This window comes from Syngnathoides biaculeatus, chromosome 11, assembly GCF_019802595.1.
Source record: "Syngnathoides biaculeatus isolate LvHL_M chromosome 11, ASM1980259v1, whole genome shotgun sequence".
Lineage (NCBI taxonomy): Eukaryota > Metazoa > Chordata > Actinopteri > Syngnathiformes > Syngnathidae > Syngnathoides > Syngnathoides biaculeatus.
Genome location: NC_084650.1, coordinates 23,350,701 through 23,366,293, shown reverse-complemented (window position 1 = coordinate 23,366,293; position 15,593 = coordinate 23,350,701). Strand labels below are relative to the sequence as shown.

General features: G+C 43.1%; 1 protein-coding gene across 3 annotated transcripts in view; it reads left to right on the top strand.

Moving 5' to 3' along the window:
• The window catches only part of unc5a (unc-5 netrin receptor A), a 179,612-nt gene that overhangs the window by 153,362 nt on the left and 10,657 nt on the right, over positions 1–15,593 (top strand). For all 3 annotated transcript variants that reach the window (XM_061835227.1, XM_061835228.1, XM_061835226.1), the window contains 3 exons: positions 2,055–2,142; positions 2,489–2,657; positions 4,537–4,770. In XM_061835227.1, the coding sequence (XP_061691211.1) occupies positions 2,055–2,142; positions 2,489–2,657; positions 4,537–4,770 (491 nt within the window). The remainder of the gene's footprint in view (positions 1–2,054; positions 2,143–2,488; positions 2,658–4,536; positions 4,771–15,593) is intronic.

Here is a 15,593-nt window from a genome sequence, read left to right as displayed (position 1 = left end):
AGCTCGCTATCTGACTGTCTATCATCTTGTCTACTATATCTATCTTTTGTTTTGTCTTTCCATCTGTCCTTTTTGTTGTGTGTCTGGGAAATTTCCATCTGGACAACATGACATCCATGTGGAAGTACATCTTTTTCTTTGGCGTCTTGCCCTTCAAACTTAAGGCAGTAATGACTTCATCAAACTGAAAGGAAAGATAACGAGATGAAGTGTTCATTTTTTTGGCGGGCAACCAGTCCAAGCTTCACCCCACCACTTGCCCAAAGTCAGCTGGAATAGTCTCCAGCTCACAAATGTGGATGGGCTCCATATAAAATGCGTGAATAAATGTCTATTTGGTAGCAAAGATAAACTGCTGCTTAAACTCTGTACTCGTTTGTTTTGGGTTGTTTTTTTTTTACGGTCATTTCTTTTATCAATCTTATTTGCAACCTTTAAAGGCCAAAGACCATGCTGCGGCGCATGATTAGCCTATTATCGCAGCGCTGAACATTCTCTTTAACAGAATAATGAAGACTTTGTACCAAATGAAATGTACTCTGAGTCTAATAATAAAACTGGGAACAAATGATTCCAGTTAGTACTTTCAGTCACTTAATCACAAGCTGGGATACAAGTACTATATGTGCTAAATGCACAGGCAAAGTCCACTAAAGATTCTAAAATAGCCATGGCGCTTATTCCTACTTTCCATATCATTTTTCTGAACTCTATACATCTAAAATGGCTATTAATGATGGATATTTGACTAAATTTTCTTGAACAACTATGAGGAAACTTATCAGTGCTTTATACTGTATATTGTGTCCTCTTAGACTGAAACAAAAGCACCTCCGTAGTGCACCCAGCTTCGCCTCAAATTGTGATTAATCACCAGCCAAGCTATTCTTATTGTTTATTATTTATAATAAATGACCTGTTGGGAAGAATGCCCATCTCTAATGGCTCGGTGTTGTTGCAGCGATGTTTTTCATGAAATGTCATTTTCTTTTATGGGCAAAACAGGTCATATCTCGGGTCATTCTTCTTGTTTGTGACTGCTTCGTGCCATCCGAATCACATTCAGGATGCATATTTGGCATTAATTTTAATTTAGCGTGGATAATTTCATCTTTCCACGTGTCGATCACTGGTAAATTAAATTGTTGTGCTCATATAGCCCCTGAAAGAAAAATGCTTTCCTTTTATCTATTAGGATGGTAACTCTTGAGCTGCTCACTCTTTGCTTTTACAAGTGACAAACCTTAAAGCCTCTATGGAGGGTTGCGCTCAGGGTGCGCTTGTTTCCGCTCTATGTTTTATTCATGGGTTAACTTAAAGCCATAAAGCCAGGTGGGCTATACAATGCATCATCTCTGTGTGGGACACAAAAACACAATTTACACTTGGATGTACTGAGTCAGAGCACAGCCGTATAATTCTTTAACCTATTTTTGCCGGAGCTCATTTCATTTGAGGCGCACGGGAGATTGGAGTTTATAGATCCCGACAAGGCTCCGAGCATTTAAAGCCGACTCACCTGATTCAACAGATAATAAGCCTTTTTGCAACCCTCACGCTATTGTGTCACATTTTTGTACAACGCTTTAAATAGAATCCTAAGTGGGGAATTGTGGCATCACAATGCCACAGCGCGCAAACGACCTCAGCGGTGCTTTCTTTTTCGTCTGAGGTGCATTTCCACTCTCGTGGGGATGCAGGGACTCTCCTGGAGTATTCTGTTCCTTGGTCTTAGTTATCTACTTTGCAGCAGGCAGAACACATTACAAGTGCAATGCAGCGCATGCTTTTGTCTCTGCTAATTGTCCGCCAGATGACAGGTGCGCCACCCCGGCTACCGGTGCAAAGATTTGCATCTACTGTACCCGGCTCAGACTGCTTATGACCTTCACGTTGAATTTGTTTTGCTGTTTTATCGAGCCTCACCCACTCTGGGTGAGACGAGAAAAGAGCTGTTCAGCCTCCCTCTCACTACCTCTCTCTCTCTCTCTCTCTCTCTTCTCTCTCTCTCTCTCTCTCTCTCTCTCTCTCTACCTTTTTGTTATTTGCATTAGGAATCAGTCTGCTTATTCCTCCTGAGGCCATCCCCAGAGGCAAGATCTATGAGATTTATCTCACCGTTCAGAAAAAAGAGGATTTAAGGTGGGTCTCTTAAGCTCTGCCTGTTTGTTTTGATCTCCAACTGTCTGTTCCATCAGGAAAGTCTTTATAGAGTCTATGCCAGCACTGTATAGGAGGGATGTAAGTCAACAAAGTAACCGTAGTTTGTCAAATTGTTTGTAAAGACTGCTTTAAATCTGTTCTAAGGTCGATAGTCACTAGCATACTCAGCGTGTGCGACAATTCACAACCTTCATTATGCAACCGGCTAATTTGCAGAGGTGACATTGACGCATGCTTCCTTAAAGAGACCCGTACATTCCCACTAATAACTCCGCTGTGCGCTCTTCATTACGCTTCATGGCCTTTTCTCTCTCGATCGGTGTAGGTTACCTCTGGCTGGCTGCCAAACCCTGCTCAGCCCTGTTGTGAGTTGTGGACCTCCGGGCGTGGTCCTGAGCCGTCCCGTTATCCTGAGCATGGACCACTGCTCTGACTCCTGCCTTGACAACTGGGCCGTCCGCCTCAAGAAGCAGACTTACGATGGTGCTTGGGAGGTGAGATGGCACAATGACGGCAACCGTTAGGCCCACGGACTCTCTGACCTGGTGCAGTATCATCTGCTGTCTGATCAGACCCAACACTTGACCACAAGAAAGTTTTCTTGTTGCGCCCGAACAAAAGCTTTTACACAACATCTCTATGCAGTTCAGTAGTTGCCAGGCAACGTGTTTCTCAGAAATTACTTTCTTCAAAGTACTTTTAGTCCTTCTTGGCTATTTCTGCTTGTAATTACAGTTAGAGGTGGAGCTCCCTCCCCGCGTCTCTAGCCAAGAAATCTGAAATTAGAGGACGAACTTGGCGAGAACTTTTGAGCATCTATAAACACCTGTTACCTGGTTTGAGCCTTTAAACCCATCTCAACCATCCAAAGATCAGAAAGACTGCATGGTGGGATTCTGGTTTTTAGTAGACCCTCTCTTTTTTTTTTTTTTTTTTAAATACACTACTGTGCATGAATAATTCACCTTCGCCACGTGTGGTAGCAGCGGGCTGTCTGTGGAATGGATTGGTCTGTCTGAGGCAGGCGTTTGACCTGCACTTTTCCTGATCAATTAAACCAAGTTTAGCCGAACTACATGATCCCCATTGGAGGAAAGTTGACAAAGAGAGAGAGGGGAGTGTAGTTTCAGCAATTTCAAGCGGGAGGAAGGAACGATAGAGGAAATGGATCCAGAAGCAGGCATAAGGGAAATGAATTGCTCCTAGAGTGAGCAGTAATTGAGCCGTCCCACACCTCTAGGAAATATTAAAATGATGAAAAAGTGAGACTCTATTGTGGGTGCATAGCAAATGAATTGTGTCAATACTAATTCCATTGATCTAGATGGTGTGCGGTTCCATAAATCAGACGGTTTGGCAGCCATTAATGCTCCCCTCAGCCTGATGTGGCCAATGGGAAGAGACAGACAACTGGATGATGGAGGTTCCAGAGAAAATATTGTCACCTCGAGTCCAATTTGTCCCCATCAAATTAGCATAGGGACAGTAGTGTTGTCTCATAAACCTAGTTCTGATCCCTGGTGCTTTTATTTTTATTTATTTTTTTTTTTTTTGTCTCCCGTCATTATTACAGGAGATGCTGTTGTGGCACATCTGCCATGCTGACATTTTAAAATCTGTCCGCGTTCTCATTGGAAAATAAGTAGCAGTTAATTCTTGTACAGCTGTCGTCTTTTTATCACTCCTTGTGATACGGCAACAGTACTATTTTGTACAGGGAATTGTTTTCTGTACTATTAACGAACTTCAAAATGTCAATAATCCAATATTTTTACCAAACCTTTTTGCTGCACCCATCTGTTCTATTGGTGCTGTTCTATCGGATACGTGTCTCCATTCTGTGTAAATGTACTGCAATGGGCGTTTGAGGCAACCCAACACAGTCCAAAATAAAATGATTACACGCCTGTGTTCAAATGCCTGGTTTAGAAACTTGAGAGCAAGATGGATCATTTCAAAACACTTTTTTGAACCATTAAAAGTCAAAAAGGTCAGAATTTGTTCAAAATCACATTCAAACGTATGTAAAATACCTGCCAGCATCTAAATTGCTTCTGGTTAAGCCCAGATAATGTTTAGCTGTTGTAGTCGGCTTTTAAAGACTTTTTTTCACGTGTAACCACACTATCTCGAGTTGTTTATTTTCACTAACCCCTCTCTTTTTTTCAGTGGAGGTTTACAGGTTTTAGATCATAAATGGGGAAAACCTGCCATTTGAACAGGGGTGTATAGAATATTTTATATCTAACGTGACATTAAATTAAGCACCTTAATCTCACCAAAGTCCCCCAGAACAACACCCTCATCCCTTACATGAAACTGCTGCTTGATCTTTCATTCATACCTTCCTTTTGTACTCTTCACCTCCTACAGGACGTCCTGTTAATGGGGGAGGAGCTGGCGTCTGATCCCTATTACTGCCAGCTGGAGGCCGAGACGTGCCAGCTGTTTTCCGAGCAGCTGGGCACCTTCGCCTTGGTGGGAGAGTCTCTCCACATGGGCGCTGCCAAGCGCTTGAGGCTGGTGCTCTTTTCCGACGCCTACTGCTCCACGCTGGAGTACAACATCAGGGTCTACTGCATGGACGACACGCAGGATGTCTTCAAGGTACGCTGTGATGTCACCTGTTCATTAGTTGATCATCAGTTGGTTGACTTTTTGCTTACATTTTATGAAATGAGGTCATTTCTTCCAGGGTCAAAGTGTCACTAAGTGTACCATCTTAATTTGCAGTACTCATTTAGTTAATTCTTGTACAGGAACAGGTTTCAAGAACTGATTCCTATACACCATTTAATCTGCTGTGAGAGATCATCACGTGCTCCACTGAAAATGATCAGGTTAAAAATATTTACAGTACTACAAATTATGCTTTTTTGTTCGTCTAGAGCAGGGGTGTCAAACTCATTTTTCTCACGGGCTACATTGTTGTTCCGGTTTCCCTCAGAGGGCCGTTATGACTGTGGAACAAAAATATGTAATCTCATCGTATTTACGTCATCAATTTATGAACTAGTTCTGGAATCAGAAATCAAGGGTTTTCAACTATTCATATTTGGTAACAAAAAATGCTTGTAATATCTCAACTTTATCACTTATATGACAATTTGAAATTTTGGTACAGATTTTTACAAGAATCATGGAAATTGACACCCTAAATTTGGCTTTGCGGGCCACATAAAATCATGTGGCAGGCCAGATCTGGCCCCCCAGCCACTACTTTGACAACTGTGATATCGAGGAAGGGGCCTGTTTTGTTGGGGTTCTAAGATTTATTTGAGGGGTGCTTCCCCGCCCCCAAAAATGGGCCAGAAATCCAGTCCCGAGCCATTTTGTTGTTAAAATATGACATTATGACCAAGTGCTGTGGTTTTACATTTTTCTAAGTTGTTTGAAAACAACATCCAGAAGAAGAAGAAAAAATCTTTGCTACTAATAAAATTACTTGATTTTCCACCTGTTGCCATTCATACATCAAAGTAATTGTGTTATGTTCAATTGAACAGGCCCAGATTATAACTCGGCAAATTAATTTGGTACTGAATACTGATTATGAGATAATCGCTCTACATAGATTATACACCTTGAGTAACAAGTGTCCATTTGTTAATTTTTCTCATTTTGGTGTTGACATTTGGTCTAGTTGCAAGTGTCACATACGCTGCGGCTCGGGTAAGGTGGGGGAAAAAAGGTGTCGTGGTCACCCATGCACTCTTATTGAACAAGGCAAGCAGTCAACCACATATACAAGACGAAAATGTGTTTATCTGAGAATAAAGCAAAACCAATCAATCATGCAAGGAACTCGATAGAAAGTGTTGCAGACCATATTACTGTAGCCAGATTGTTTTTCATTTATAGTACACATAGAGAATCATAAACGAATTGTTGTCGTCTATGATGATGCATTCCTAGTTATGATAGCCCTCCCTTCAAGTGAATTCATTAGACGTAGCCGCAGGCAATGGAACGACGATTAAACTATGTGGAGTTGCCAGCGTGTGAGTTGTGGATGTGAAACAACGCATAGGTAGTGGTTAATAACGCTCCGCAGTCATCGCGAGTGTGCCGCTCAGCTGCTGCAGGCGATCGTGGTTTCCTTCACTTTGTTCACCTCCGTATTTCTCCTCTCCTTCCTGGCCTCCGTGCGGACGTGGTTTAATCAAGTGCTAATGCTTTCCTCCCTCCCCCGGGAGCTGCCGCTGAGTAGTCGGTTAAGATTTCATTTGCATGGTTAATTAGTATATTAAAAGGAGAGCCTGTCCCAGTCTTCTCCTAACAACGGCCAGGCTCGCGCTCTCGCCGGCCCACTCCTCTTCATCTGACACCACCCACAGTCACAAGTACCATTTCCCACTCAAGTCCACTTCTGCTGGCTGTAATGGGTGACCTCATTGTCCGCCGGCCAAATCTATGGGCGGCAGTTGGGGCATAAACAAGGGGGGGGGGCTCTTTGGATGTGGACCTGATGAGAGAGCAGTTTAGCACAGGCTTTATTTAGTTGGAGGATGGAAATTACTGACAACTAAGTAATACCTTTGTGTACCAATCAGAGATTGCATGGCTTCATTATGTTTTTTAATTGACAATGTGATAAGAATTGACCTTGATGCTGCAATCACGAATAATGTCATTGGTTTTTTTTCCCAGTACAGTAGAAATGACAATTTTCCAATAACATCTACTACAATGGACAGATCTAAACACAGAATTTATGCAGAATGTAAATATTACTTTACAAGAGCATCGACGTACATCAGGCCTAGGAAACAAATCTTACTCTCTCGCTGTGCTTGTGAGCGGCCAGGAAATACTGGAGACCACGATCACTTTCCCATATAAGCCATGTGTTAATTTCTGATGTATTTGTCGTCTTCACTTCTGGTCCCCAAAAGAGGCAAAGCACGCCTTATTTGAGTGAATCTATGAAATGCTTACTTACCCGGAAATCTCACAAGGTTGAGTTGACGATTCATCATATCATACTGATGCTTTTGTGCAGCTTTCAAGGCACAGTTTTCCAGACATGTTTTCCAAATGACACAACAGGTTTTTGGGGGATTTAGAGTTTTGATAAATGTCGCTTTTGATTGGAAAATATTCTTGTTTGCCACTATCTTTTTTTTTTTTTTTTTTCAAGTTCACAGATACCATTTTTAACCATTTTTGCTCGCCGTTATTTGCTGGCCCACAAGTTCCTCATGGTGCAATGAGGTACTGCACTAGCACCATCTTCCACATCACATGGAGCGATTGGTCTTGAAGGTGATTTTCCGGGGCATGACATTGATGCCTTGCAACAGAAAACATTTGACTTATCCGACCGCAGTCCACTATTTGTGTATTATTACACAAAGCCAATTACATCCCAGCCGAATTGTGACATTTCTCGAAGTCTCTCCATTTTACGTGATGGAGTCAAGCACATCGTGAACATTTGTGAATGCCGCAATATATTTCTGCTGACATTTTCTAAAGCATTTCTGTGTGCTCTGATAGTTTCCTATGTTCAGTGCCACCTGAAATATTGAAGGTCACTGACATTCACAATATTTTCTGCACTGTAGTCAAAAGTGAATTATTCTCTCACTGTTTTTATTGGCAATGACACAACTTTTTTGGGGGAGTCCAGATTGTGCAAAGTTGTGAAAGGCCTGTGTTATGGATCCTGCGCTCCACAGAGATTATTTTGACTTTGCATGTTATCAAAACAGCAGTAATGATCAGTTTGTAGTTGCATATTCATGTTACCACTGAGTTTGCCTGCAGTCTGACTCTTAAATCGACCTCCCGTGCCCCGTGTGGGGAAAATTGCTGCTGCGCGCAAAACTTTTCCCATTTTTTTTTGGGTCTCTCTGTCTGCTCGTATCTCGTTTGCGTCCCCCTCCCTCCACTCTCCGAGGCGGGAAAAGGACTCGGGAGCTTGTTGACTCCAGCACTCGTGCCGCCGTGTTCTGCAGCTCCCCCGACGCCTTTGAGTGCATTCGCTCGCCATCTCTCACACAACCTGGCCCTGTGGTAAGCCACAGCTCCTCCAGGGTTCTGTACTTTTTAGTCTGTGATTTAGAATGTGGCCCACACTGTTTACTAATCTCGACTTCACACCGCTTTTGATGCTATTATGGAGGGAACAGTTCATTTAGCAAGTACATTAACCACTTTGAGTGGAGATTAAACTTCCCAGGAGAGTTCAGCCTAATCACTAATCACTGTCTTTAAAATGCACCATTTATGATTAGACTTCTAGCACGGCTGCTGCTAATTGTTTTGTGTATCGGTGCTAAAGTAGCAGGGGTTCGGTGTGGGTGGCGAAGCAAGAATGGTGCTGATGAAGAGTTGCTCCCCATCGCCACGCGGGTAAAATTGCAGCATTTGCCGTCTGCCAGGGCACCGCACTTAGTTTTCCAGACAGCAAGCTGACTTCCCCTGTCATTAAACAGCACATACTCCCGATGGCAGATGAGAACTTCTGAAAAAGAGATGCTGTTCCTTTCCTGCTGCCTACTCTTTGACAGGAAGAGCACGAGAATGAAAAGAGAGGCTGACGTTTCCTCTCAAGGCTCAACACTGGCTGCTCTGACAAGCTTGCGTCAGTGCCTCCGTAAACACGCGCGCATCCATACATCCAGCACACGCCGGCGCGCTGAAGCGTGCAATCTTTTATCTCCCAATTACAGCATATTAGAAGCAAGGTTCTGCTGTTTGATCCTAAGTGCACAAGGGCTCTGGGGAAGCGGTGACATTTCCATCCGAGGCGCGACGTATGTTACCAGGGCTCTGCCGAGACCAATTACATTAATATTTAATGCCCGTCCTGCTCTTGATGGGCCCAGCCGGCCGAGGCTGGCACGGCAGAAGAGGAGGCGTGAGTAGCGTCGGGGGCCTGCCCTCACCGTGCACTCGGCTGATCGCCGCTTGCTTCGCTGATGTTGTGCCATCCCACCACTCGTTGAACACCTGGAGTGAACCTCCTACCGACGCACTCCAGAGATAGACCTCCAACGAGCTTCTAATTAAATTGCCCACCTGCTTTATCTTATATTTAGCTCAGATACCTGTTGTATTTACTACCTGACAGCTGTCGTTGTGAAGTAAACAATGTGTTGTGAACGATATGGGTCACTTTTAAATCATTAGATCAAATTACGGTAGCCAAAAAAAAAGGATAATTCCATTTTTTTTTTTTTTTTTTTGCTTTTTTGGCTGCATTTGTTTTATATGGGTAATGGTCCCCCGTGCTGGTCCAGCCACGTTTAAAGTAGTCTTTTCAAAAATGATATTGATGGTTGACCATTTTAAAAGGAATTCCTTTTTGGCAGAGTGAATGGTGGTGGCCCACTGAATGTATTACACATTTGTATAACAATATAGATGTGAGCAGCTTCACAGAGATTGTGTGAGTGGCACAATTTGCATGTTGCCTTTCAAACTCTGCGGACACGAATGCACAAATGATCCAAACTGCTCATTAAACCCATTACACTTTAGTTTTCTTATAATTGCAATAATGAAGACGTGCAATAGTTCTGGCACTTTCACAGATTCGTACATATTAATTCTTATGTCAGAAATAGCACTCTTTATTTTGCTGTCTGCATTTGTGTGAGTGCAAAATGGCTGCCTCATTCTGGCATTTGAGGTCTCAGATCCCTCTGGTGTATTGCAACAACATAATGAGGCTCTCTCCAATGGCATTGATGGTAAAAACGTCTGGACTGTTTGTAAAAGAACCAAATCTAAGAAATTCTGAGCAGAAAAAGATGTTAGTTTTCAAGGAAAAGGCATATTAACCAATAAGAGAAAAGTCCTAAGTCGAGTATCCCAAAATATAGTTGGCATCTTCAGAAAATGTTTCAAATTCTAAAACTTCATTTCAGACACCAGACAGTAAAGACATTTGGGTGTTAAATGTTAGAAAAAGATGACCCTGGAATTTTTTTTGTGGGGGTGGGGGGGTTTGATGGAAAACAACTCCCAAATAAAAAAATACTCAGATTAGTACAATTCAATGACCCATATTCTTTACCGTTATTGTTTATTAAAGTATATGAAACTTGCAAAATAATGTTTGAGATTACAACCCCTTGTCAAGTAGTTTTTTTACAGCCCACTTGTGAAGGAGCCAAGTAGGGTGGTGACCATCCAACACCCGCAGGGAGATCTTTACCCATAGGATTAGAATTGAACAGGATTTCCTTTTCAGGCATCGTCTTCCCAGCACACAAGCCGGACACTTGTTGGGCTCGGTGGACCTCTGCCGTATCTTTGTCTCCGTCCCAATTTACATCATTGTAAAATCATCCACGTGTTTGCGGTTCCGAGGAGTACAGTTACAACAGGCCCTGCGGGTAACAAATGTTGCGTGATCTGTTTTAAAGTCAACCAGTTATGGTAAGCAAAGGAACATAAAAATGAATTCAATCTCGGCAACGGTACACTTGCTCTCCCTAGACAAGATGATTCCTATTGAACCGTACATTTAAGCTTCCTATTCCCTAATACGCAATTGTTGCCTAGAGTCGTGCTCCTGGGTAGGTTTGATCTTAAAAATGCACATACAGTACCCTTGTTGAGCCTATAAACATTAGCGCTACTTAACATTTACATGCAATATCTTGTGTATAGTTTTTTTCCTCTCTCATTTTATATGCAACCAACTAAACAGAAGTGGGATGGTATGCTTTTACCTTCCATCTGAACATGTTGGTGAGCGTGCATGCTCACGAAGCCTGAAGTGGTATCGATGATTTTCCACCGGTACCACTTACTGTAGAGTAGCCATCCAGGGTTGCAAAGACATAATAATTATTAATATCATCCAGCATACCCTCCAGATGTTTTGATGTACGTAAATGGTGCTTTCAAGTTTAATGTTAATGTTGTTGCTTTACATGCTCTCATTGTTGCCAGTGCTGCCAGGTATTGAAGGGCCACTGCATTCTTTTTTTTTCCCCCTTCTACTGTGGTGATCCATCGTCATAGATGGCCACCGGGTACGCATTCATGAGTACAATGAAATTTCAGCAGCGTTTTCTGGTCGTTTGGTTTGCTTTCTTAATCATTATCTAATGAGAGCCAAGCAAGAGCAAGTTTTTCATTGAAAAGAAGCAAAGATTTCATCTCGCTTAGTTAATAAATGCAGTTTCTGTTTCTACTGCTCGCCATCTGCATGTGTTCTAATGTAAGATATACTGCATTTGTGTGAACTCCTTTTTGTATTAGTGCCCAGAATTTACACTTGAATCAATATTCATGTAATGAGTTTAATGTGCTCTGCTCATTGTCTCATTGTCTTCAGATCGTAAAAATGGATGCTCCAGTATAAAATAATGCTTGTTTAACAGATGTCTTAAACTGATGGCTCACCGTGTTCTTTTGTATGCAGTTTAACCTCGAGCAGGGTCCCCCCCCCCCCATTTAAATGATTTTGCAATAATTTACTGGCTAGTTTGAGCTTGAGATAGTGACTTTCTTCCACCACAGTTGCAATCTTTCAGCAGATCTCGTCAAAAGAAAATGATTGGCAATATGTTCAAATAAGTGGCTGAGATTTTTTTTTTTTTTAACATATCGTTTAGTGTTCACGTATTCTGTGAGTTATCAGGCAGAATGTGTGGCTAAATACGACTACAACATTTAACAGTGAGAAGACAAGTCCCTTGTATTTGTAGTTACTAGTCAGAGTTGACTGTAGCGTGCACGGCCACTCATGGGAGGAAAAGTCCTCCTGACAAACACTCATTTATCGAGCCCGCATTGTCAGGCATTTTCTATAGCGACAAATGCATTTCCTGTCAAAACTATGAAAGTGGATTACCGTGAGGCGGCTACAAAAGGGGAGGGGCCAGGATTTAAAGTTAAAAGGCTGACTATTTGTCCCTCTGTCTCTGATGGCCAAGCTTGACCAAATAACTGATCAAACGCTGCTTCTAATCCGTCCGAGTTTGTTAGGTCAATCACTTTATTACACACAACAATACAGATGTCAGAAAGTGCTTGCTGTGAGGCGAGAGCAATATTTTAATCCCGAGCTTTCAACCCAGCGCCTTTTGGCATATATAGCCTTGATTTGTTTTTAGAGCTGCCCTTTTCTGCATCCGCACCGCGAGAGAGAGAGAGAGAGAGAGAGAAACAGAGAGAGAGAGAGAGAGAGAGAGAGAGAGAGAGAGAGACTTTGCAGCAGCAGCTAACCTCTTTCTGTCAGCACCGGCCTGAAGAGATTAGCCGTATGAGTGTCTCTTGTTCCCCAACGGAGGCAGGCCCCAGTCCATCTCAGTCCCGGCTCTGGTCCGAGCCAAGACGATGAGAGGAAGGCTGAGCGTGGGATGAAGGGCGGGGGGTTGAAGTCATAGAATACTGTGGCCATGATTGCAGTAATCCTGTTATCTCTCCTGCTAAAGCTGGCCACTCCGGTGACCCCGAGACACAAATGTTAAGCTGCCTGTGTCTCTCTCCCCTTTTCACTCCATCTCCCTCCTTAGCCAACCTCATTGAATGTCAGGGGGTGGTCTCGCCTCTGCCGGATTCCAAAATTCGCAGTCCTCACACACACCCTTGGCCCTATCTCAGATTCCGTCAGAACAAAAGGAGCGCTTCTCCTGCGGTATATGAACTTGCCGCCCATCTCATGCATCTTAATGTTGCCACAGTCGCACTACGGGGTCAGGGTGACTTAACTGAGCCCCTGTGTCTTATCTTCAGCAAATGGGGGAGCTCTGTTTGGCTCTGCCTTTGTGATTAATGCCTGATTTGATCAACTAATTAAAAGCCTTGCATTGTTTTCCTCTCCTGTAGAATGAGCAAATAATACGGTCAAATTTAGCTTCTCGTTTACTGTATTAGCTCACTCGCCCTGTCATTTGTTACCAGGATAATGGAGCGTAAAGAGAGCCATTATTCTCTCAGTCCAATGCATAGGCTGGTTCCGGCACAAAAATACTCTTAAACGCACACTCCCAGGCTTCCAAGCTTCTCCGTACAACACAAAAGCCCAGCGTGGTTGTTTTTTAACCAAGGACGCCGTCACACACGTGAAGGGCCGTGTTGTCCTTGAATAAAAATCCCGGTTCAGAGTGGCGCGTTGTGGGCCTTGTTTGATCGTAATCTTGCTGCATCAGCCATTCACCTGACACACACCGTTAGACAGGTGAGTTAGTATGCATCCTCTCAGCAAGATGCTGATAACGGCGTCATTGGCATTCCGTGCCTTCCTTGTCTTGCTAACAGGCCTATAGATCTACTGTAGGTCAGAGACCTGATCAAATTCCGCCGGCCGTGATTTGCAATGCTAATTCTGCTGAGCAAATAAGAGTGCTTAAGAACTGTGTTGACTAGACTTCTCTTGAAGCCTTCATAATGCGCCTTTTGTCTGTGTAAGACACATAATAGCAGAGGGCTTTTAATTCTAACGAGGATATTCTGCCCCCTGCTATTCAGCCATTAGACCTCTTGAATAATTGTTTGGTGTCCTCTTTCTGGCCGTCATCATCACGAACCCCCCCCCCCCCCAACCAGTACTGTACCTGCCGCTGGTCACATTCATAACAATAGACTGTACGTATTCGATATATTTTTGCATCGAAAGAAGGAGGACTTGGGATTGCTGGTGTGCGCGAGTAGCTCCCCTCGAGGGGGAATACAAACCATGTTAACAAGGCGATTGAGCACAAGGCAAACATTGAAATTAGAAATGCACAAAGCAAACACGAAAATTCCCCACTCTGGCTGAGCTGAAAAGCGCTTATTCGAGGAGCGCACGCATGCAAAGACACAAAAGCAGGTAGACATTTCGAAAATATAATTAACAGCTTCCTTATTATGATTGGAATGGGGCCAGTTCATACTGGGGAAAGAGGGCGGCAAATTGAATCTGTGTTGTGCAGAGAGAAATGACTCGCATTCCCCACTTTAATGATGTGTTTCCTGGCATCATAGCATGGCCCAACCAATGTTATTCCAGTTCGTCTGCACACCATCCTCTTTTTCCAGGGTTTTTCCTGCCTGGAACTGAGGCAGGGGCGGGAGTGTTCTGATCATTTCCACGGGGGAGTCCCGATCCAGGTGCCCCAGTGGTTGAAATCGGTGAATTAATGTCATGGCTTGTGATACCCAGTGCCTTGACTTGTTTTTCAATGTATGAATCGCTGCTTGCCAACCCCCACCCCCTTCTGGAGAGACACGCAAAGGGTCTCAGATGTGCTTTCAGACCCACACCAGTAGATGCCGGCAGCAAACGACAGAACATTCAGCCACTGTCAATTCATATTGGTTTCCTTGTAGTTGAAAGTATCGGTTCGTGGCGGTGATACACCATTAAGATGGTTTTCCAACAGCCAATAGAGCCCTCAGACCAATAAAGATGGACAGTATATGAGGCATTATGTGGAGTGCATATGTTGTCACTGTGTGTTTTTGTACAGCACAATATTTTGGAGTAAGTTTTTCTTAAAGGAAAAAAAAAATCTTACAATAAAAAAAAAAAAATATATATATATATATATATATATATTAGTATTTTAGGGGCGGCGCGGTGACTCAGCTGGTAAAGCGTTGGCCTCGCAGTTCTGAGGTCCCCGGTTCAATCCCGGACCCGCTTGTGTGGAGTTTGCATGTTCTTCTCCCACATTCCAAAAACATGCAACATTAATTGGACACTCTAAATTGACCCTAGGTGTGATTGTGAGTGTGGTTGTTTGTCTCAATGTGCCCTGCAATTGGCCAGTTCAGGGTGTACCCCACCTCCTGTCCATTGACAGCTGGGATAGGCTCCAGCACTGCCCGCGACCCTCGTGAGGATAAGCTGAGAAGAAAATGGATGGATGGATGGTATTTTAGGGGATATGTTTGTGTTATTCGATAAAACAGTGTTGCATATTCCAGAGGTGTTTTTTCATTTTGTTTGCGTGGGAGGTGGAAAATGTCAATCATTTGCTAACATCAATAGGCAGATTTTTCTTGCATTCGGTCTTTTGCACTGGGCAATCGAGCTAATTGTGTTGTGGCTAGAGAGTGTACGTCTTTCACATTTGTCCTTTGGTGCTAGACAGTGAGACCAATTATAAGATGCATAATTTTACAATACTGCTCACTTTTTAGAATCGGGTCAATTGATGTCCGATCTTAAAAGTAGTGGGTTTTTCAAAGTTTCTGGCTGTGATGAGTGAGTTGGAAAGGTCACATTTTATCACTGCATTGCAGATGGCAAAAAAAAAAGATCCCGCCGCAACCACTTTTTTTTTTGTGTGTGTTTTAAGAGTATATAGGCAAGTCAGCATTTACAGCATATATTATAGTGCCAAATCACAACAGGAATTATCTAGTCATTTTACATAGTATGGAGCAAGTCGATAATTACACTTTCCACACACAACGCGAAGAACTGAATTTAGAGGTCTCAGCATTCTGTTTTTGTAACGATCATGTTATGCCTC